This window comes from Rana temporaria, chromosome 2, assembly GCF_905171775.1.
Source record: "Rana temporaria chromosome 2, aRanTem1.1, whole genome shotgun sequence".
In the NCBI taxonomy this organism is placed as follows: Eukaryota; Metazoa; Chordata; class Amphibia; order Anura; family Ranidae; genus Rana; species Rana temporaria.
In genome coordinates, this window is record NC_053490.1 from 169,123,880 (window position 1) to 169,145,528 (window position 21,649).

The 21,649-nt window shown below is 43.9% G+C and overlaps 1 protein-coding gene across 6 annotated transcripts in view; it reads left to right on the forward strand.

Annotated features, from left to right (window-relative positions):
- The window catches only part of LMO7 (LIM domain 7), a 218,670-nt gene that overhangs the window by 45,183 nt on the left and 151,838 nt on the right, over positions 1-21,649 (forward strand). For all 6 annotated transcript variants that reach the window (XM_040341385.1, XM_040341384.1, XM_040341386.1 and 3 more), the window contains exons 3-4: positions 8,463-8,533; positions 14,405-14,474. In XM_040341385.1, coding sequence (XP_040197319.1) covers positions 8,463-8,533; positions 14,405-14,474 — 141 coding nt within the window. The remainder of the gene's footprint in view (positions 1-8,462; positions 8,534-14,404; positions 14,475-21,649) is intronic.

The window sequence follows — 21,649 nt, forward strand, 5'->3', positions numbered from 1 at the left end:
ATGACGGTTTGCCCCCTAGATTAGCCACACCATACGCACGCCTTTGGGACCTGCTTGCCTCCCAACTTTAGATGAGTGACATCTTAGGGAGGTAGTGACCCATGGTGTTGTGAGCCACAGAAAAAGGTGGGTGTGGCCATACTGTTAATATTGGGAGTCTGCTCACATAATTTGTGAAAACATCTTTGCCTTTCTGAAGCTTCCCTCCAAATACTTTGCATGTTTTATATATACTGTGGTTCTGTACTTGCCAAATAGTGGAGGGAGATTTCTGCAGTAGGAGTCTGGCTGCAACCATTTTAACTGTGGGAAGCTAAAGCTACTGTCTGTTCACTTCTTGGATTTACAGACACAGAGGCACACCTCCAGCTCTGCCCCTCTCATTGGCCCTCTTATGACTTCTCCCCCTTCCTTCCTGGCAAACTCTCATGAAAGAGGGAGCTGTGCATGTCCTCATAAGCCTAGGCTAATGACTAGACAAACGGGAAGTGGGTGTATGTTTTTACTATCCAAAGTTAAAACAAGGGCAGAAGATTTATTAGCTCGAAAGCGGAAAAAATGATTGAGGGCCCCGCTTTAACCAGAACCCTTTCTTCCTTGTACCTAATAACATACGCCTTGATTGCTGTGTCACAAGCAAGTGTCTCAGATGCACACAAACCTTGGCACAATTTAAAAAGGGGGGGACAAAAATGCTTTCAATACCATAGTACATAGTGCTGTGTTTGGAATGCATTGACAGGAATGTTATGCACAGACTGTAGAAGACTGGCGTGTGGTCTGGATGATGCAAAATTGATGCGCGCGCTTTACCTATTTCAGCAAAAAATCCTTGCTATTTCTGTCACGTACACATGCTAAAGGCATGCACAAGACTCGCCTGTCACATAGTGGATAATTATTGCTTTGGTGATGAGTACATGGACTTGAGTAATACTATAATTTCCTACCGGCATCATCATTTGTAGTGGATTATATTGCATGGTACAGGTTACAACAGCTCTCATGCTGGAACCCTATGATCAACCAAGCCACTGTGGCTTAAAACTCTTATTGGTGTTGCTTGTCAGCTTGGGGGGGTGGGTTTGTTTTTTAGGGGGGGGGGGGGAGTTCAAGACGAGGGTGGCACCTGGGGGAGTTGCTTGTGAGAGGTAGATTCTCCTTATGGGGAAAAGGGAGGTGTTTCTTTACAACTTTTCACATCAAGAGGGCAGAGAGGGTAAAGCCAGGTACACGCTATAGTTCCGGTCAGAACCGCTGTACTAACCATGCAAGGTTCGTTCCATGATCTCCCCTGTTGAGCTGCTGTTCTGGCAGATGCACGCCCCCACCCCTGCCAGAACATTCTGATCGGCATTCTCTGAGAGCACTGATCGCAAAACAGTTGGATGTTGGTTTTCCAGCATGCACGTCCGACAAATGCCAGACTGGCCGACATATCTGACTGACATACATGTGCGCCTAATGTTGGCTTTTTTTTTTTTTTTTTTTTTTCACGTTGTCCGCCGACATTCGGTCTGAGTGGACAGGGTTTTAGGATGAGATCAGTCCATAATTGAGATATTAAAAAAAAACGGGTGAACAAATATCTGCGCTAACTGAAAGGTAAAAAAAAAGGGTGCAAAGCTGCTAGCACAGTTTGTAGATAAGCAAACAAAAACAGTATAATCAATAGGGCAGCGCTCAAAGATAAGGTGGAAAATTAATCCAAATAGACAATATATGTGATAAAAGTCCACAAAGTGTATATTCAAATAAACTGTGTGTAAATAAAGTCCATATAGTATATATGTTCATCAATAAATTGAAGATGTCGATCGCACTTCCAACCAAGTGTGCAGGTGAAGACGGTAGTCCACAGGCAGCATCAACGATGGAATGAGATCTCAGATGTTATGGAGGTCCAAAAGCATACATTGCGTTCATCAACAGATATGTGGCCATAAAATGCAGAGAAGAAATGGCAATAGTGAAGCCCGTAGGTAAAACCAGTAGGCAATTTATTGTATGGTACTTACAAACAGACAGGTAAAAAAGGCATCAAAGAATATAAAAACTCTGCGGCGCATAGCGTGCTTGTGTTGGTCAGCCTTACATGTTTCATCCTAAGGGGATGTCTTCATTGAGATATGAACAGAGCCACTTCAAGGCACATGAGCGCTATTGGGTATATGGTGGTGTCCAGTCGTCCATTTTCGGCCGCTAGTGTGTCGCTTTTAACCCCTGCTAGCGGCTGAAAAAGGGTTAAAACCGCCGCCGCCCATTGATTGTATACACCACTCTACAGCGCTGCAAAGATGCGGCTTGCAGGACTTTTTTTTACCGTCCTGCCCTTGGGCTTTCACGTTGGAGTGAAAGGAGAGGCTCTTTCAAGGCGCTTTGCAGGCACTATTTCTAGCTCTACAGAGCCTGCAAAGTGCTTCCGTGTGAAAGCGGCCTTCATTATAAATACCTCTGCTCTTAGTCACCCCCCCCCACACAGTTCCACAAACCTGTTGATCCTGCCAGTGACTATGCTGCACTGCTCCTGAATGCAGAGCACATTTGACAATCTCCTGTAGACTGTGCCGGCTTTCCATTGCAGGGGACTTTGCTGTAATAATTGCTGTTTTCCTAAACCTGTAGTTTTTGTTAATCGGCACTTGGCCACACCTTGTTCTGGCTACTGCTGTCTGGACTGACATCACTTCCTCTGTGGCTGTAACAAAACCAATGTGAGCTGCAGTGTCTGGAATGGTGAGTGTAAGACACAGATAAAGACGTTTTTGGTGACTTGACTATCACAATCCTAGTTTTTTACCTGGCTTGTCATGTGAATAACATACTGTATTGAAATGATTCTAGAGGCAGCATTTTTATTTTAAAATCATATCAGGGTTTTCTCTCTCTCTCTCTCTCTCTCTCTCTCTCTCTCTCTCTCTCTCTCTCTCTCTCTCTCTCTCTCTCTCTCTCTCTCTCTCTCTCTCTCTCTCTCTTCCCCCCCCCCCCCCTCTCATCTGGGGTCCCCCACCAAGTGCCCCCATAGCAAGTGGCTTGCTATGTGCTTGTGCCGGTATTGTGTGTCCATTGCCCGTTCTCTTCTCACTGGCTGCGATTGACGGCAGCAAGAGCCAATGGGTGTCACTGCTGACTGTGCACATCACTGGATCAAGTTCTGGTTTAGGTAACTATGGGGGGGGGGACACTAAGGTAACATATAAGGTAGAATGTCATGCAGTAGCACGGTTTGTGTGGTTTTTTTTTTTTTTTTTTAGGCTATGCAAGTACTTTAATGTGCATTATCTAGGCCAGGGGTCTCCAAACTGCGGCCCGAGGACCAGATGTGGCCCTTTGCTAGTCTTTATGCGGCCCTTGGGGCACTCTTCTCCAACTGATATGAGGCACTTATTCTTTCACTGACACCAACAAGGGGGCACTATTTCTTCTACTGATATCAATGATGGGATGCTATTCCGCCTACTGATGGGGGCCCTACTCCACTTCCTACTGACCACCAACCCTGAGGCCACATTTATTCTTGCTGGTGCTGGGCCCAGGACATTTTCTGCACCCACTGGCCACAATCCGGCCCTTTCTAAAGTCTGAAGGACAATAAAGCGGCCCTTAGTTTGAAAAGTTTGGAGACCCCTGATCTAGGCATATGTTCTCTCTGATTGCACCTATCTGATAACTGAGGTCTGTGGCCACGTCATTTATTTCAGATAACATTTTTAAATATTTTATAATCTATTATAAAAACAAACTTTTATGCTTTGCCTATGCTGTAGATTTTTGCTGCCTTTTTGTTCTCCTGCCAATCTGGTATCCTTCCAATTATTTGAAAGTATGAGACTTCCCTTCCATGTGACAGCACTGGTGATTAGTTGTTCAGGCGCTCAGTCCTAACAGGAAGAGAATCCTCATTTCTCTTTAAATTCCATAACACAGGGTTCAAGCTGGTCATACACCCATATTGGCTCCTCAACTGAACATTTATACAAATAGTACTTTCGATGACATGATGATCGCTTTTAACATACGATTTTTGAGTGAATTGACTTTCCTGGATGAAAACCATGTTTACTGTTAGAAATTCATTCTTTCAAGAAAATGTTATTCTGCTCCTTGGACTTTTCTTGGCACTGTGGTGAAAATTGTTGTTTTGATCCCACTAACGATTAGAAAATTAATTTGACGTTCTTAAATACATTTTTAAAATTCTAGTGAATGGAATTGTTTTACTGTTTCCAGAGATTGAATGGAGCAGCAAAAGGCAGGGTAGAATATGCAGCTGAGGAGGCTGGCGGCTAAGTGAACGCTTTGCCCTACCCGGGTAAAACACATGTTCACTTTAGGTCTGACCACTTAGACTTTGAGAATTTTCTGATGGAATGTCAATATATGAATATTATGTCCCAAGATATTCTAATACAGTATACGCTTTAAAGATTGGTCATTGTGTTCTTTTGAGTTTTTATAGTTGAATGCTCTTTGCAGTTGTATGTGGAAGTTGCCATGATATATTATTGTTTTCTGCTCTTATGTGAATGTGAAGGTATTGGGTACAACGCCTTCCAGGATTAGATAAGAAAGCAATGCAAATAGTTCACATGCATTTCAAAGGTCTGTACCACACCTACACTTGTTATGATACTGAGCTTTATATTTTAATAAGTGTATTAATTACGCCATTGCAGCATGTGTGACATAATGGGAACAGTTTTGAACAACCCTTTTTGTTTTGTTATATCCACTCTGGCTTGTGTAGTTGGTCAATTTTTATTATGCAACCCCAGAAAGAAAAAAAAAGTGTAAGACAATTTTAAGGCTCCATGCACACTAGACGCTGCTAAAATAAGCTGGATAAAATAATGCTAAGACTTTGTATTTTCTCCCTCCTACATTCTTGTAGTATTTAGGAGCGGTAATGTTTTTTGTTAAGGACGCTGGCTGCCCGCTCTTTAACGAGTGAATAGCTGGTTGTAAAGCGGGCCAGCAAGCCGGCCACTGCGTCCTTGGCAATGGATGACTCCTCAGCCGTCAGTGGGGTCACCCTACCCCTAGTGACGACATTGACGTGTGTGTGTGTGTGTGTGTGTGTGTGTGTGTGTGTGTGTGTGTATTTAATTTTTTTTCCCTTTCCTGCTCCTAAAAGCTGAAGCTAGAAAAATGCTTTTAGCCTAAAATTGTGTGCATGGACACGTGGGGTAACACTATTTGCTTCTAGGGGCAGAAAAAAAAATGCTCAAAGCAACTCATTCCATTTAAAATAGAAATGAAAGGCAAACCATTTGTCTAGAATTATGTATATTAAAAAAAAAAAAAAAAAAAATTAAATGCCTTATTTTTTCGCTATTTTTTTGGTTTATAAGGCCTTTTTCACACAGAGTTGATCTCTGCTGAGACAGCAGATGACAGGTCCGTCTCTGCTCACTGAGCGGGGAGAGACCTGTTGGTCTTGCTGATCTCTATGGGGAGATCGGATGAAAATGGACAGCGTGCCTGTTTCATCAGATCTCATCCGATCTGCCAAGATAGATGGCAGACATATCGCCAAACACCTGTATTGAGCGGATTCAATAGCAGATGGGTGTCAGTGGGACACTTCTCCGTGCCCGTAGATGGCCTGCTCGGATCCGTCTGAAACGGACAGGCAGATCCGAGCGGGCTTATTGTGTGAAAGGGGCCTTGGTGATCGCATTCCCTCGGTTCTCAGATGAGGGCTGGGGAGGCGAAGCGGCATTACACTGATCTTTCTGCTGTGTGGGGACAAGTCTAATCAATGGCGGAGAGCAGGCCGAGTTCCCAGCACAGTAGAACTGGCCATGCTGTGCTCTCCTGCTTAATGAGGTCAGTTTGAATAGTAAAGCAGAGGGACCGACAGGAACACCAGGGATTTCACAGGAAAAAAGCAATACAAAGAGAACAGGATGGTTTTTCGTACATCTACATGGTACAGTAGGCACATGTCAGGAATATGAAATGTTGGGGTAACAAAAACTTTCAAAATAAGAGGTGTTTTGCTGTCCTTATGTAGCACACATAAAAATATTGTGTTGCATAGTGAAGACAGTCCTTGAAAATGCAGTAATAAAAAGTAGCTTGGCTATTAGTCACTTCAGGTTACACTAGAGATCCTGTAGTGTCCTTCAGCAGAGCAATGAAGCCTGAAGGAAATTTTGATAAAATTGTACAGCATCTGTAATCAGTCATGTTGTGACTGTGCAGGAAATGTTTACATTGTTATCAGTTGAACTTCTGTGGCAGCTGAACATGAATCTAGATAAGTGATATATTTTGTATATCTATTGCACATCTTAAGGCTTCGTTCACATCTCTGCGTTTTCGAATCGCAGGCGAAAGCCCTACGACTCTGCGCACGATTCAAAATGGTGGCAAGTCGCGGCACGCCCGTGCGTTGCCTGTCACTTTTAATAGCACCCCAAACGCTGCCTGATGTTGCTGCGATTCGTCGGGGGCGACATTTGTGGTAAAATCGTGCAAACAGAATCGCAGGGCTCAGGTCGCCCAAAAAAAGTAAGTTATTTTGGAAGGCAGGCATTCCGTGATTCTGTGCGTGCATTTTTACAGTGATGGGGATAATCTCTATGGGTACTGTGCAGCCTTTGCGGATACAAGATGGCATGGTCAGATATCTTCTGGTTTTCCTGTCCAATTGCTGCATGCCCTATTGGCCCATAAATATGCACATGGCTGTGGCACACTTGCATGTGTACATCACAAAATGTCTATATGCTTAAAGCGGGAGTTCACCCGAAAAAAAAATTTAAGATTAGATTGATGCTCATTATGTCAAGGGGAATCGGGTAGTTTTTTTTAAATCCGAGCAGTACTTACCGTTTTAGAGAGCAGTCTTCTCCGCCGCTTCCGTGTATGGTCTTCGGGACTGGGCATTCCTATTTTGATCGACAGGCTTCCGACGGTCGCATACCTCGCGTCACAAGTAGCCGAAAGAAGCCGAACGTCGGTGCAGCTCTATACGGCGCCTGCGCACCGACGTTCGGCTACTTTCGGAAAATCGTGACGCGATGTATGCGACCGTCGGAAGCCTGTCAATCAAGTAGGAACGCCCAGTCCCGTGGAGAAGATGCATCTCTAAAACGTTAAGTACTGCTTAGATTTAAAAAAAACTACCCGATTCCCCTTGACAAAATGAGCATCAATCTAATCTTAAAAATTTACTTTTCGGGTGAACCTCCACTTTAAAGTAAATGTAAACCCCAAAAATTGACAGGCTTCCAGATAACAACCTGTCTAAATAAAAAGTCCTTTCCTCTCTCCTTGCTTTGAGGACAGGTTATTTACATGAAAAGAACAGTGGAGGGAATGGGATGTTGACGGTGCTAGACAAGAAACAATGTAAGGAAATTAAATTTTATAACAATTTATTTAAAACCTCAAAAGTCGGTTTTTGTACATTACATAATACATAATTTAAAAACAATTTGTCAGAGTGTCTGATTTGGGTTGCTGGAATTCCCCAATATTGAGCTAATGGTCGATTTAAGGATGTTGTTGGACCCAATATATTTCGCCGTGACCGGCTTCCTCAGGGGTTCCACAAGCGACCAGAGTTTATAAAGCCAGCTCTGAACAGAAAAATAAAAAACATATAAGGAATTCATACATCATAATTTCCATTAAATATATTTACATAACAAATATTATATTTCCTTGAGGGGGATGTATTCTGACCTGACAGCCTGGAAGAAAGTGAAAACTGACACCAAATCTGCATGATGACCTGGACCCCAGGAACAAATCAGCCCCCGAAGGGGAAAAAACGCCTTAACCCGATGTGTCCGTGCTGCGTAAGGGCATAGGCTGGACCATAGGGGAGGAAAAGGGACCAAACTGTAGGGAACACAATGCACCTATTGAGTATAATGTTCCAATCATGTAAGACAGAAAAATACTCAAAGAAAAAGAAAACAAATTACACTTACTAGCAGAAAGCAAGACCTTAAAGCACAAAGGTTATTTACATATCTAGCATGTTTATCTTATGTTATGTTTATCATAATATGAGGTGATCCACAGTATAACAGAAATCCACCCCCTCCCCCACATATCACATCCTGGTAATATACAATGAACTGTGGATCACCTCATATTATGATTAACATAACATATGATAAACATGTCCAAGCTAGATATGTAAATAACCTAAAGCAAGGAGAGAGGAAATGACCTTTTATTTAGACAGGTTTTTATCTGGAAGTCTGTTAATTTTCACTGAACAATAAAAGAGGATTGCTCAAAACTGGATTAACTCTATGTGGCAAGACTGGGCACAGATAATAGGAAATCTTATACTCTACATTGTGACAAAAAAAAAAAAAAAAATTGGGGGTTTACATCCACTTTACCTTGTTAGAGTTGCTCCTCCTGTCTGTAATATATTATTATAATTATACAGATACACTTGATGTGTTAATTTAGTGTGTTTTTTGTTTTTGCAGGAAGTTACGGGTAAAAGTTTTGGAAACCAGGATTTTCGCTCCGCACTTGAAAATGGAGTACTGTTTTGTGAGTAAGTATTCAAGTCAAACATTTTTGGCATTTACATGTTAAAGAGAAAAAAATGTAGGGTGTGTAAATTCTAAACTACCGCACCACAATGAAATTAGTAAGCACTGCTATCGCCAAGCCTATATGAAGCATGCAGACAATTCTTACCTGGACCATCACGCCCCACAGGATTGATGGCATGTCATTTGTAGCCACACCAATAAAACTATTCATATCAACTCAGCAACTCCTAGGCATCCAGATTTCTGTGTCCAGCCAGGTATTATTATTATTACACAATTTCGTTTTTTTATGTCCTTAAAGCGGAGCTCCACCCTATTTCAATACATTATCTTAGTCAAAAAGCAGACTAGAATGCATTAAGGAACGAAAGGTGTTTTTTTTTTTTTCTGTGAGAGTACCTTCGTTATCAGCAGCTGTCACTCGACTTCCTGTCTCTTTTCTGGGTATTCTGCGGGTAGTGCGTCATAGCCTTTACCCGCAATGCCTCCTGGGAGCTTTTCTGCAGAGGTTTCCTCTGAGTTATTGCGAGATTTCCTAAAGCGCGACGCTGCTGGCTCGTCGAATCAGGCTCCCCATCACAGATTGCTCCGGAAGTGATGTTCCGTATCCGCTATCATGCTACTCCACATTCATGCACAGTAACGATAGAGTGAGAAGGGTCAAAAGCGGTGTAGCAAGATGGCGGCGACAGAACAATCTGCGATAGAGCCGAATGTGACGCCCGTTTTTAGATGGAAACCCGGCAGTCGACGTCACTGCTCGGAACAAGGAAATGAGTGCTTGTGGGCTTCACAGTGCCCACAAGCAAATGGGAACGGCGCTGCAAAGATAATATAAGTTCTAATTCCAGAGGAAATCGGACAGCGGATGACTTCAAACAGTAGAAGCGTGAGTCCTCTGTTTATACACCATAAATAATTTAATGCCCCCCAAAACAAAAACAAAAAAACGAATGGCTGCGGGAGACCCGCTCTATCTTGCAATGGCAAATATTTCACATGGGCTATTTTCTTGATTCAAAACAAATGAAATATTTTGGCTGCTCTCATTTTAAGACAACTCTTGCTTTGGGTCCTGGTAATGTACCAAAGGTATAATCATCCTTAAAAATTATATTAACTGCTTCAGTACAGGGCACTTTTACTCTCTTCCTGCCCAGGTAAATTTTCAGCTTTCAGTGCTGTCACACTTTGACAATTGTGTGGTTATGCAACACTGTACCCAAATGACATTTTTTATCACCAATAGAGCTTTCTTTTGGTGCTTGGTCACCACTTCTGGTCAAAAAAAAAAAAAAAAAGGCCAAGAAGAAAAAAATATTAGTTTGTTAGAAAATGTTGTAAATGAGTACATTTCCTCATTCACTAATGGGGCGGTGGCGCTAATGTGGTGGCACAGCTGAGCAAAGATGGACGCTGCACTGATGATCTGTAAAATTCTCCCCTGTGAGGAGATGCAGCTGATCAGCTCTCCTCTCACTATCAGTGTGAGGAGAGCCGATAACCGGCATTTTCTTTACATGTGAAGGCTGTAATTGAACACAGCTGATGACATGGGTAGAGAGCAGAGTCATTGGCTCTTTACTGAGCTTGGGGTTGCGCTGTGGTTCAGGGACACAGTGCGTGCCCCCAAGCGCGGTGAGACTAGCATGATGTAATCCTATATGGTGAAAATAAGGTAGTTTACAGCTTCTTTAAAAAATAAAAAGCCTGCTCTACTTACCTGCTCTATGCAGTGGTTTTGCACAATGCAGCCCTGATCCTTCTTTTCTGGTCACCTGTCGGTGCTCCTGGCTTGTCCCTCGAGCAGTGCCACCAGAGAAAGACGCTTGCCATGGGGGCACCCCTGCACACTCGCTCCTAAGCTGCTGCTCTGTGCGTCCATAAGATACAGCCACAGCTTGGCCCTGCCCCTGCTCTCTTCTCATTGGCTCACTGGCTGTGATTGACGGCATTCGGAGCCAATGGGCTCCTGTTACAGCCAATAAGGGGGGAGGAGAGCTGCTGCACAAAGTTTTTTTTAGAATGCATGAAGGTAAAGAATGTTAGCCTTAAGAACCACTTTAAGGCACCCCCCTCCTTCCCTAATGTCAGCTCACCCAGTCTAATACTAACAGATTTCAGAGGAACGGTTCAAGTGACCACTGTCAAGTGTAACTTCTACTTATTTTAGAGCCATTCCCTCACTTCCCGTCAAGCCTTCTACATTTATGTAGACAGCATGACCCTTACAGGTTTTAACTTTTATCCTAATTTGAGCTGTGCTTTAAAGTGTATGTGAACCTTTACCTTGTAAACATACCTGTTGCATTAGGATGTGCAACCCATGCTTTGTGTTTACTTGCAGTACCGCGCAAAAGTTTTAGGCAGGTGCGAAGAAATGCTGTAACGTATGTGTGTGTATATATGTATATATATATATATATATATATATATATATATATATATATATATATATATATATATATATATATATATATATAATATTTTAATGGTTTATTTTTTATCAATTTCCAAAATGCCAATTGAGCAAACGGAAGAGAAATCTAAATCAAATATTTGGTCTGATCACCCTTTTGGCTTCAAACCAGCATTTGTTCTTAAACTTGCACTTTTTTTGTACACTTGCACAAAGTCTGGCAATTTTAGGATTAAAGTCGGGTGTATGATCAACATTAGCTCCTGCTTGGTATAATTTGGTTTATCGATTTTTTCATATGTAGGTTGAAACAGTGTCATTAACTTTAACAGAAACAACAAAGAACAGCCAAACTCTACCACTAAGGTGAGGTTGTGGACATACATTATGGCAAGGTTGAGCACAAAAGGTAGTTATACTGCATCAGCAAGGTCTCTCCAAGGCAAAGATTTCAAAGCAGACTGGGGTTTCAAGATGTGCTTTTTAAGCTGCACAAAGAAACAGTCAATGTTTTTAGGACAGAGGCAGTGGTCAGCCAAAAAATCTTGATGTAGCAGATGAGACACATAATGCTTCCCTTTAACATCATAAGATCTCCAGCAGTGCCATGAGCACAAAACGGTCAGAAACCAGTGGGACTTGGGTATACCCATCTACTGTCTGGAAAAGTATGCTCAGAAGTGGTTTTCATGGAAGAATTGCAGCCAAAAAGACATACCTAAATAAGGCTAAGTGACTCAACTATGCACGAAACCATAGCAACTGTGGTGCAGAAAAATGACAGCAGGTGCTCTGGACTGATCAGTCAAAACTTGAAATATTTGGCTGTAGCAGGAGGCACTTTGCTCATGAAGGGCTGGAGAGCGGTACAATGAGTGTCTGCAGGCAGCAGTGAAGTATGGTGGAGGTTTCTTGCATGTTCAGGGCTGCATTTCTGCAAACTAAGTTGGAGATTTGGTCAGGGTGGATGGTGTCATAAATGCTGAGAAATACAGGCAAATACTTTTCCATCATGCCATCCCATCAGGGAGGCATGTGATTGTCCCCAAATTTGTCTGCTGCGGGACAATGACCCCAAACATACTGCCAGTGACATTAATAAGTATTTTTAGGATAAAGAAGAGCAAGGAGTCCTGGAAGTGATGGTTTGGCTCCCACAGAGCCCTGTTCTCAACATCGTGTCGGTCTGGGATTGCATGAAGAGACAGAAGGATTTCAGGCATCTTACATTCACAAAATGTTTGTGGTTAGTTCTCCAAGATGTTTGCAACAACCTACCTGCTGCGTTCATTCAGAAACTATGTGAAAGTGTAGCTAGAAGAATCAATGCTTCTTTAAAGGCAAAGAGTGGTCACACCAAATATGGATTTCAATTTCTCTACTGTTCATATACTTTTTGTTTTGTTAATTGATAAACATTTTACTTAACCTTTTCTTTTTCTGAAGGCATGTCTTATTTACAGCATTTTTTTCCACACCTGCCTAAAACTTTTTACAGAACTATGTGATTGTATACACTATAATGTTAAAAGTATTGTGGCACCTGCCTTTACATGCACATGAACTTCAGTGGCATCCCACCCAGCCTTAGTCCATAGGGTTCAATATTGAGTTTGCCCACCCTTTGCTAGCTGTAACCGCTTCAACTCTTCTGGGAAGGTTGTCCACAATATTTAGGAGTGTGTCTATGGCAAGGGTGCTCAATCTGTGGTCCTCCAGCTGTTGAACTACCAGTCCCACCATGCCTCTGCCTTTGGGAGTCGTGCTTGTAACTGTCAGCAGCTTGCAATGCCTCATGGGACTTTGAGAGCCACATGTTAAGCACCCATGGTCTATCGGAATGTTTGTCCATTTTTCCAGAAGCGTATTTGTGAGGTCAGGCACTGATGCAGATGAGAAGGTCTTGCTCGCAATCTCTACTCCAAATTCATCCGAAATGTGTTCTATCGGGTTGGACTCTGTGGAGGCCAGTCAAGTTCCTCCTCCCCATACTTGCTCATCCATGTCTTTATGGACCTTGCTTTGTGCACTGGTGTGCAGTCCATCCCCAAGCTGTTCCCACAAAGTTGGGAGCATGAAATTGTTCAAAATGTCTTGGTATGCTGACACCTTAAGAGGTCCCTTCACTGGAACTAAGGGGTTAAGTCCAAACCCTGAAAAACAACCCCACACCATAAACCTCCACCAATTGATTTGCTGTACTAGACAGTGAATGAATGGGAAGTACTATATGTTGAGCTATTGTTTACAAACTGAAGCATAGTAAATGCAGTTTGCAATGGGAACACAGACGCAGTCCATTGTAAAATGCAGAGCTAGAAATACACTGAAGAGAAACAGCGGTATGCTGCTCTTCCCAGCTGTGCACTGGAGGACAGGCAGGCTGTGCTTCCAAGTAGAAGGCAAATGAACAAACTGACCACACTTGGATGAGACTGCTTTTACGCCCTGCAGTGGTCAGTTTGAAATGAGAAGATGTGGACTAGCAGGATCACCAGCTATTTCACACACTCGGAGAACAGATGGGTTTTATTTTTTTTTAAATGCAAGACACACACATCAAAAATATAAGACCCTTTTTAAAGCTTGGGGGATTTTTTTAATTTTTTTAAATGCAGTCTTTTTTATTTTTTGTCTGTTTTAGTTGACGTCCTGAAGTCCTCTGCTCCCCTTTTGTACTTGTGATTTCAACAGCTGCTTTTTTTAAAACACTATCCTGCTTTCTTAGGGTAGTTTCTTCCAAAGTAAAATGCCTGCATGACTGATTTTAAGATTAGCAATGCCATTATTTGACTTCTGGGCCAGTGAAGCTAAACCAGCTCTGGATGACAAGCAACATCACTGTCCCAAACCATTATATAGGTTAGATTACATTAGTAGCTGGAAGATGACAGCATCAAGCTTGGTTATTCTGCTTGGTGAATGATTCACTGTACTGGTTTGTTAGTGTGTGTGTGTGTGTGTGTGTGCTTTAAGACAACATGCGCACAGGAGTTTGTGTGTGGTTGTAAACTGTTGTTGCGCACACATTGTGTGTGTGAACAGCTGTTAAGTGTCAGTGGTTGTCAGATTTGTACTCTGTACAAATCAATAGCCAGTGCCGCTGCATTTTGCATGTAACTGCTCCTCTGAGCAGTTACAGACCGACTAGTACTACTGAACCTGGAAACGGCGTGTGCGTCCAGGGTGGGCGTTTCTGCAGAGTTTGGGCTGCACACAAGCTGCCCATGAGTTATACACCAATGTGTGCAATAATGGCAGAGGCTGTGGCTGTATCCAGAGGTGGCATTTAGCTGCCTCTGAACACGGCAAAGTATCCCCACACAAACACCTGTTTGAATGTAGAAAATGTTTTGTTTTGATTTTATTTTTATTTGTATTTTATTTGCAACAAAACAAATAACTCCTATTTTGTATTTGTATCCTTTCTTCCTTCCTTTTTTTTTCTTAGCCTTATTAACAAGATCAGGCCTGGAATCATTAAAAAGATAAACAGGCTGTCGACGCCTATTGCTGGCTTGGTAAGTAATAATTACTGTACACCAATATTCAGTGTTGTAGTGCCATTTGCCAGGTGCTATAATATTAAAGTACCTAGGAGATGGTGCTGCAATTGCCAGCTTGCATGCAAAAGTTTAAATTTGCCTAAAAATGTGTGTGATGTTGAGGTAGCATTTATTGATCAGAAATTGTAGTCAATGCTGCATTGTCCTGCAAGCTCCAATACTAATACTTTTTTTTTATTTTTTTTGTGCCATGCCTTTTAACTCATTTGACTGTTTTTTATTTTATTACATAATCCTCCATTTATAGCAACCACAGCTTTGCAGATCGTTTGGTATTCTAGCTGTGTTTTCTTTTTTAAATATATGTAGGGGGAATTTCAACCAGTGTGTGTCAGTGTGTGTGTGTGTGTGTGTGTGTGTGTGTGTGTGTGTGTGTGTGTGTGTGTGTGTGTGTGTACAGAGGCGTAACTAGAACCTTCAGTGCGGTGAAAGAAACCACCCTTGCAGCACAGTCTGTAGCGTTCCCCTTTATATCATAGCTCTCCCTTACATCGGGGGCTGTAGCATTCCCATTTACGCCAGAGTTCGCCTTAGATCAGGTTCTGCAGAGTTCACCTTTACATCAAATTCCATAATTCCCCTTTACATCAAAGTCCACAAAGTGTGGGTTTTGGGTGCCATTTTGTTGAAAACTAACTCCTCTGTGTATATGGGCAAACTTAAACAAAATGGCGCCGCCATTGGAGACATTTGCTTGGCTGGGGGGCGGGTCCCAGCTGAGGGGGAGATGTCCCATACAGGCCAGCCGGAGTGTGACTCTGCAGATGTTCTGCAGGATTGGTGTGTGCCAACGTATCCCTCCTCCCTTCTTCCCGTCCTGGAGGCCCCCCCACAGCGGCGGAAGAGTGTGTGTAATATATAAATAGCATAACTTTCTCCTTTAACTTTAAAGAGTAAAGTTTCAGGAAAAAACTTTCCACAGCCCCCTTTAATTATAAAGCCTCCCCTGCAGTCCCAGTAGACCCCCCAGTCTCCTGGGACAGCGCTGTCCGCCTACTCTAAAGTTCAGAGAACTTCACACTGTCAGCCCCTTCTCATACACCGCTCCTCCTGTGTGACTCTCTTGAAATCAAATCTTCTAACTACCTCCAATAATGCCAGACCCGGTCATGTGACTGCTCTCCTCTTCTTTTTTATTGAAGCCACATGACCGCTCTCCTCCGATCAAAAGTAGCGGGAGAAGTAGCGCAGCCACAAAGAGCAGTGCTTGTTGAGGTAATCGGAGATTGAGAGTGACACAAGAGGAAACGCTAGCAATGTTTTTTTTTTTTTTACTGGCATCGCTGTCCTTGGGCCAGTAGAGGCGAGGCGGACCACCGATCCCTGCCCCCCCCCCCCCAATTGGTAAAAAAAACTATCGGCGTATAACGTGCAGGCACAGTTTACCCTCTATTTTCAGGGTAAAAAAGTAAATACGTGTGTGTGTGTGTGAGAGAGAGAGCGCTTCAGACCAGCCCAGGTGAATGAGTGGCATTGGCCTACTTGTCTCCACCACACCATAAACCTTGATGTATTTTGTTGTTGTCATATATGTAAACCTGCATTGCTATGCGGGCAGAGCACTGCATCATTTTATTCAAAGATTTGTATGGCAAAACAGACTTGTCGTTCTAGCTCTCAATGCACTACAAGCATGCCTTTATCTCAAGGAGTACCAGGTGACCGGGTCTCATTAAGCATAGCTACAAGAGTTTACTGTAAGGACACTGAAGAAACTGCTCCGTTTACACTTTCCAAATGAATTTCGAGTAGTAATGGCCTTTTGCAACATTTATGTCATGGTTGGATTCATTTTTAAAATCGCCTTGGGTCTCATGCACACATTTTTGCATGCATAAAATATGCCTAGTGTAAACTTTCTGGCATTTCCTGTACCCGAGGTGCTACAGATGGGGATGTACAGACAGCCATTGAAGTAAATGGCTGTACACTGTAAACGCTGATGCTTCTGTGCATTGCTGCTTACTTGCACATGCGGTGGGACATTATTTCCCCAATGTAAGACTTTCACAGGGGTTCTAGCCTTCCCCTACTCTACTAGAGAAAACACATCTTTGTGTCTGTTGCTATAGGGGAGCTTACCTTTTGCTATGCGCCTGACAAATCATTGTCATTAGAACAAAAGTGAGGGGAAATCCCTAAAATGGAGAGTTTAGTGCAGTAAAACCAGCCAGGTGTTCTAATCCTTCCCCATTCTAACACAGCCAATAAAATTTCTTTCGCTTTTGATAAACTGTGGCTACATACTAAAGCCATTTAGGCTAGGTTTATTTTGTGCATGCAGGTACCCACAACACACAAACATGCATCCTTTTTGAAGGTGTACGTTTGGTACTGTTAAATCCTAACGGTGCCCCAATGCACCTTGCTAATACATGAGATAAAATGCATGGTAAAGTACCATGCGTTTTTTGGTATGGTGGGATTAAAAAAAGTCGTGCACTTTTTGTGTAACTTTTTGCATGTGGTCGGCAGCCTATCAAAATGCATAGGATGCTCTAAACGTGACCTGCAAAATGTCTCATAAATGTGCACAGACCATTGCACCTGCATATTTGTGAATGGAGCCTTGGGGCTTGTTGGAACCTTTTTTTTTTTTCCCCCTAAACATTACAGGTCAAAATGGTTTTTAAAAGTGCGATTCATATGCACTTTACAGTGCACTAAACCACATGGGAAAAGACATTGGAATAATCCGAATCGTAAGCACTGTGCATTCTGCAGTTCTTTATATCCAAGTCTCTGAGGGAATTGTGCTTTGCATTCATTCTGTTTCTTGGGAAGGAAATGGGGTTAACTGATTCCATTAAGTGGTTAGCAGACTGATTGTACTCGCTTCCTATCTCTCTTTTACCACATTTTAGCTGAATAATTACTTGGCACATTGTTGTTTGACCTTACTTAATGATTTTCTTTCCTTTTTAATAGATTATTTTCTTCCCGCCTTTGTTTTTCTGTCAAGTATGGTTTGGTAGACCTTTCGCTACCACTGAATACAGTGCAGATGTGGGTGTGTAATGTATTCATATTGATCTCTCTGTTAAGGTTTTATAAACATTCGATGATTGCTTGATCAAGCTGATTTCAGCTGGACTGAGCCTATCCCTAACCCTGGCCATACATTTTTATTTATTTGTTTGTTACTTTACATTCTCCCTGCTGGCTGAAAGGATTAACAGATTTCCTCCATCCACACAAACTAGGTGGATGGAGGAATACCTGCCAAGACGCTATTCTCACAGTGGTTCCTCTGCTGTCAAAATACAGTGATCAGTGGCTGCAGGCAGCTGCTGATTGGGGGGGGAAAAAAAAATCCCAGTATCTGGCATCTCTGGAGCGGTGATGGCCACATTTTGAGAAGTGTGGCCAGCTTCTGTCTGTAGGTTGCAGTGTTCTTAAATGTGTGGGATGTAGCGCTAAAAGTGATGTACAGTGGAAATGTACAAAGAGTGAATATTCAAATATGCATTCAAATACAAATCAATCTAAAGTACTGCTAGGTAAATGTATGAATACAGAACAAGTCCTTTGCTAAATAAACCCTTGAAGAGAGCAGACAAGGTCCACAACGGACAAGTGGTGGTTTTCAAGTAAAAATTGATGATACAAGCAGGTATATGGGACATCCAGGGTGATAAATCATCCAGTTATTGATAAGAATGTATACTCTTACCGGAACTGGGGGAGCCGAGTGTCAGCGACAACGAGTCGGTAAAGCATTGATATCCAGATCGTCGAGTCACCCAAACGATCAAAGAAACCCCTCAGAGGGATCTTATAGGTGACAGCAGGACTGGAAAGTTGATGACCAGATTGGACTTGCATGCAGAGAGGTATGAAGAGGAAAAAATGCCTCCAATAGTGTAGGTCAAAAAAATAGGATTTTTTGTATTCACCATAAAATCCCTTTCTCTGACTTCCATGGACGGACACAGCACCCACCCATCCTGTTTAGCTTTGTACTGCTTGTTACGAACTGAGGCTACATACTGCAGGGAGTAGGGTTATGTCTGGAGGGACCACCCCCTGGGCAGGGCTGTTCAAAACGGTTAAAGTAACATGTATTTAATTATCTAACATGTTTCTGCCTAGTCCTCTCCTGTGAACAGGAACATAACCCACTTGTCAAGATTAAAGGAGCGGTGTCCGTCCATGGACAAGTGAGTTATGTTCCTGTTCACAGGAGAGGACTAGGCAGAAACATGTTGGATAATTAAATACATGTTACTTTAACAGATTTGAACAGCCCTGCCCAGGGGGTAGTCCCTCCAGACATAACCCTCCTCCCTGCAGTATGCAGCCTCAGTTTCGTTCAGCCTAGCAAAGGACGTTTGTGTTTCTTTATTTTTTTGAAAGAATCTTCGATCAACTGTCGGTTGAGAGACAGGCTGGATATATAGATCCTTGTAGTCTACTCAGTCCGGCCAGCGAGCTTGAGCACACGTTTGCAAAGAGGCTGGGTCTGCCACGACATACCACATGACTCCTGGGGTGGCCGGTGAGCTTTGCTCCGAGGTCCACACATGACTGGGCTGTGGTGTTGTCTCACTCACAGTGGTCCGGGCCAACAGCTTCCTCCATTGCGGTTGTAAGCCTGTCAGGAATGCGTCAGTGAGTCCTCGCTTGGACGGGTAAGTACAGTCCCTCCCCACTTAAGTGGGTTGGTTTGGCTGGGCATTCCTGGGGTTCGGGGGTCCTCCTATCCTCCCTTCCCTGCTTCTTTTCCCTCTGCTGCATTACGGACATGAGGGGGTACAAAAGCGCCCCCTCCTCGCTATCCCCTGGGGAATTCTCTGTATCAGACCAGGACCTGGCTGCGGTTCTGTTTTGTCTGGAGATGTAGACGGTGGTGTAGTGGTTCACTCCCTCACCTGTCAGCAAGAGAGTCACTGGTTTAAATCTGGACTCCAACACCAAACTGCCTGGAGATTGCATGCTCTCTCCCTATGTCTGCGTGGGATTTCTCCGGGTAATCCGGTTTCTTCCCACACTCATATGACATGTGTGTAGAGCACTTGTCATTGCGCTGTATGGAACTCCCTTATGCTGTCTGTGCAGCGGAGGTTTCCTCTGAGGGCTCTGTCTTTTTTTTTTTTTTGTGCAAGTCAGACCGCTCTTTTAGTTCTGCCTGGGGTTTTCCCCCTTTTGAGGAGAGTTTAAAAAAAAAAAAAACTTCTCAGGTTGTGGCCCCCTGGTTCCCGGTTGAAAAGGGGGGTGGCTGCTCTCCCTATAGAAGGGACCCCTGCCTTCAGGGACCTTACTGATAGGAGGTCCAAGGCGCTGACCCGCTCCATGTTTACCATGCATTGCGGCCTGTTGTGGCCCGCAACTTTGGTGTCTCTGACACTCTCTGAATGGGCAAGGTTTTGCACCAGACTGTGGAGGAGCACCAGCTCTCTCACTAAATTGTTAGACTGGCTGACCAGTTGGTCCAGGGCCTTCTATATGTCTGTGATGCCACTTGGGGCATCCTTGATGTCCAGAGCCTATGTTTCGGTGGTGGTTTTGCGCCACCTGATTTGGCTAAAATGCTGGTCTGCTGACCTAGCATCTTAAAATGCCCTGGCTGATTTACCCTTCAGGGGTGGAAGGTTTTTTGGTACCTCATTGGATGACATTATCAAGGATGTCACTGGGGGTGAAAAAATATGGTGAATGTGTTCAATGTTGCAAGTATGTACACCTAAGTCCTACCACATCCCTAGAAAATGGACTATCTGTATAGATAGTCACTGGGGGTGAGAGCACTCTCCTCCCTCAGTCCACCAGGGGGAAGGAGCTGCGCCGTGGGTCGGGTCCTTCATTCCCTGCTCAGAAGCGGTATTTTTGCGTCTGTCAGGGCCCGCGGGTTTACCTTCCCAGGCCGACTAAAGTCTCAACTGGGGGACTGAAATGTCCCTGGGTGCGTATGCCGAATACGCCGGCACCCTATCCCGCCAATGTATGTAAACTCCCTCTTCCCGTCTCTTGGGTGCGGGCACGGCTTTGCAGACCAGTGGGTCTGCGGGGTCGTCTCTTCGGAGTATTAGGGTTCCTTCCTATCCACCGAACAGATTTTTTCCCTTAGAGTCTCCCTCTCCTTTGCGGCTCGTCAGTCAGCCCTGGGGGAGTATGGGACTTTCTAATCAGCGGGGTTATTTTACCTGTCCTGCAGGATGAGAGGTTTCAGGGATTCTATTCGAATCTGTTCTCGGTCCCAAAGATGTACGGGGTCTGTCCGATTTTTGGGCCTCGAATGCCTTTGGGTAGTTCCGCATGGAATCCATTCATTCTGTGGTAGCTGCACTCCATCCGGGGGACTTTCTGGCATCCTTGGACATCAAGGACGCATACATGCATGTCCCATTTTGCGCAAGTCGCAGATTTCTGTGCTTCGTGATTGGGGAGGCCCACTGTCAGTTTGTGGCCCTTCCTTTTGATCTAGCGTCGGCACCAAGAGTTTTCACCAGGGTGCTCGCACTTATCCTAGCTTTGCTGGGACACAAGACTTTGCCATCATGGGCTACTTGGACGCCCTTTTTCTGAGAGCAGCTTCTGGCTCACAATTACTGGAGGATGTGTCTATAGCCATTGTGGACCCTCCAAAAATTGGGGTGGGTTTTCAACATTTTGAAGTCGGTCGTGGTTCCGACTCAGCGTTAGGAGTACCTAGGGCTGATCCGAAATCCTCCATGGCAAAGGTTTTTTTTTTTCCCTGGAGAAATTGCAGACTCTTCAGTCTACGGTGAAGGTGTTGGCATCACGCAATCGGTCATCTCTCCGTTTTGCATGCGTGTAGTTGGCCTGTTGGTAGCCTTCTTCGAGGCGGTACCGTATACCCGGTTCCACACGTGTTTTCCAGTGGGAGATACTGTGTAAGTGGTACAAATCTTTTGTCTCTGGATCATCATATCTGCTGAGCCACCTACTCAGTCTCTCTGAATTGGTGGCCGAGATCCCAGAATCTTTGGTCTGGGAAGTCGTTTCTTCCCGTTCAGTGGACGGTGATTACGACGGATGCCAGCCTCATGGGTTGAGGGGGGCGCCTGGCGGGTCCAGTACTTTGGGCGATCAGGCTATGCCTCTCCTCGTGGTCGAGGAGGTTAAAGGGTCGCCCGATCTGGATTCAGCCGGACAACGCCACGGCCATG